Source organism: Penaeus monodon, chromosome 24 (genome assembly GCF_015228065.2).
Source record: "Penaeus monodon isolate SGIC_2016 chromosome 24, NSTDA_Pmon_1, whole genome shotgun sequence".
NCBI classification, from domain to species: Eukaryota; Metazoa; Arthropoda; class Malacostraca; order Decapoda; family Penaeidae; genus Penaeus; species Penaeus monodon.
Genome location: NC_051409.1, coordinates 35,732,649 through 35,733,035, shown reverse-complemented (window position 1 = coordinate 35,733,035; position 387 = coordinate 35,732,649). Strand labels below are relative to the sequence as shown.

The window sequence follows — 387 nt, the reverse complement described above, 5'->3', positions numbered from 1 at the left end:
TAATAGATATGGAAACTTAACCATGAATAACTAAGATAATGACCTAATTAAATAATAACAGAGACAAAGACCCAATCAATGAATTACAAGACTAAAGACCCAATAAACAAACTACGAAGATGAATACCCAGTGAAGGAACAACGATAGATGAAAACTGTGACAACCATCCACAAAATTGAATCCTAGAAATATTCACAAGACAACAATAAAAGATAAAATAAATCTTACCTGGAAGATCTCATACGAGCTGAAATCTGTTCTGAGGGAAGTGCAGTCACCTCTGGAAATGAGTCTTGCCACGGTAGGCATTCTGCCCCTGGAAGCTGCCTCTGTGGTTCCAAGGGCAGGCCAAGCACCCACGAAACTGAGGAGGAATACATTATTTC

The 387-nt window shown here is 38.8% G+C and overlaps 1 protein-coding gene across 3 annotated transcripts in view; it reads right to left on the bottom strand.

Moving 5' to 3' along the window:
- LOC119588745 overlaps window positions 1-387 on the bottom strand; it is an 18,758-nt gene that overhangs the window by 765 nt on the left and 17,606 nt on the right. For all 3 annotated transcript variants that reach the window (XM_037937384.1, XM_037937385.1, XM_037937383.1), the window contains one exon: window positions 230-365. In XM_037937384.1, the coding sequence (XP_037793312.1) occupies window positions 230-365 (136 nt within the window). The remainder of the gene's footprint in view (window positions 1-229; window positions 366-387) is intronic.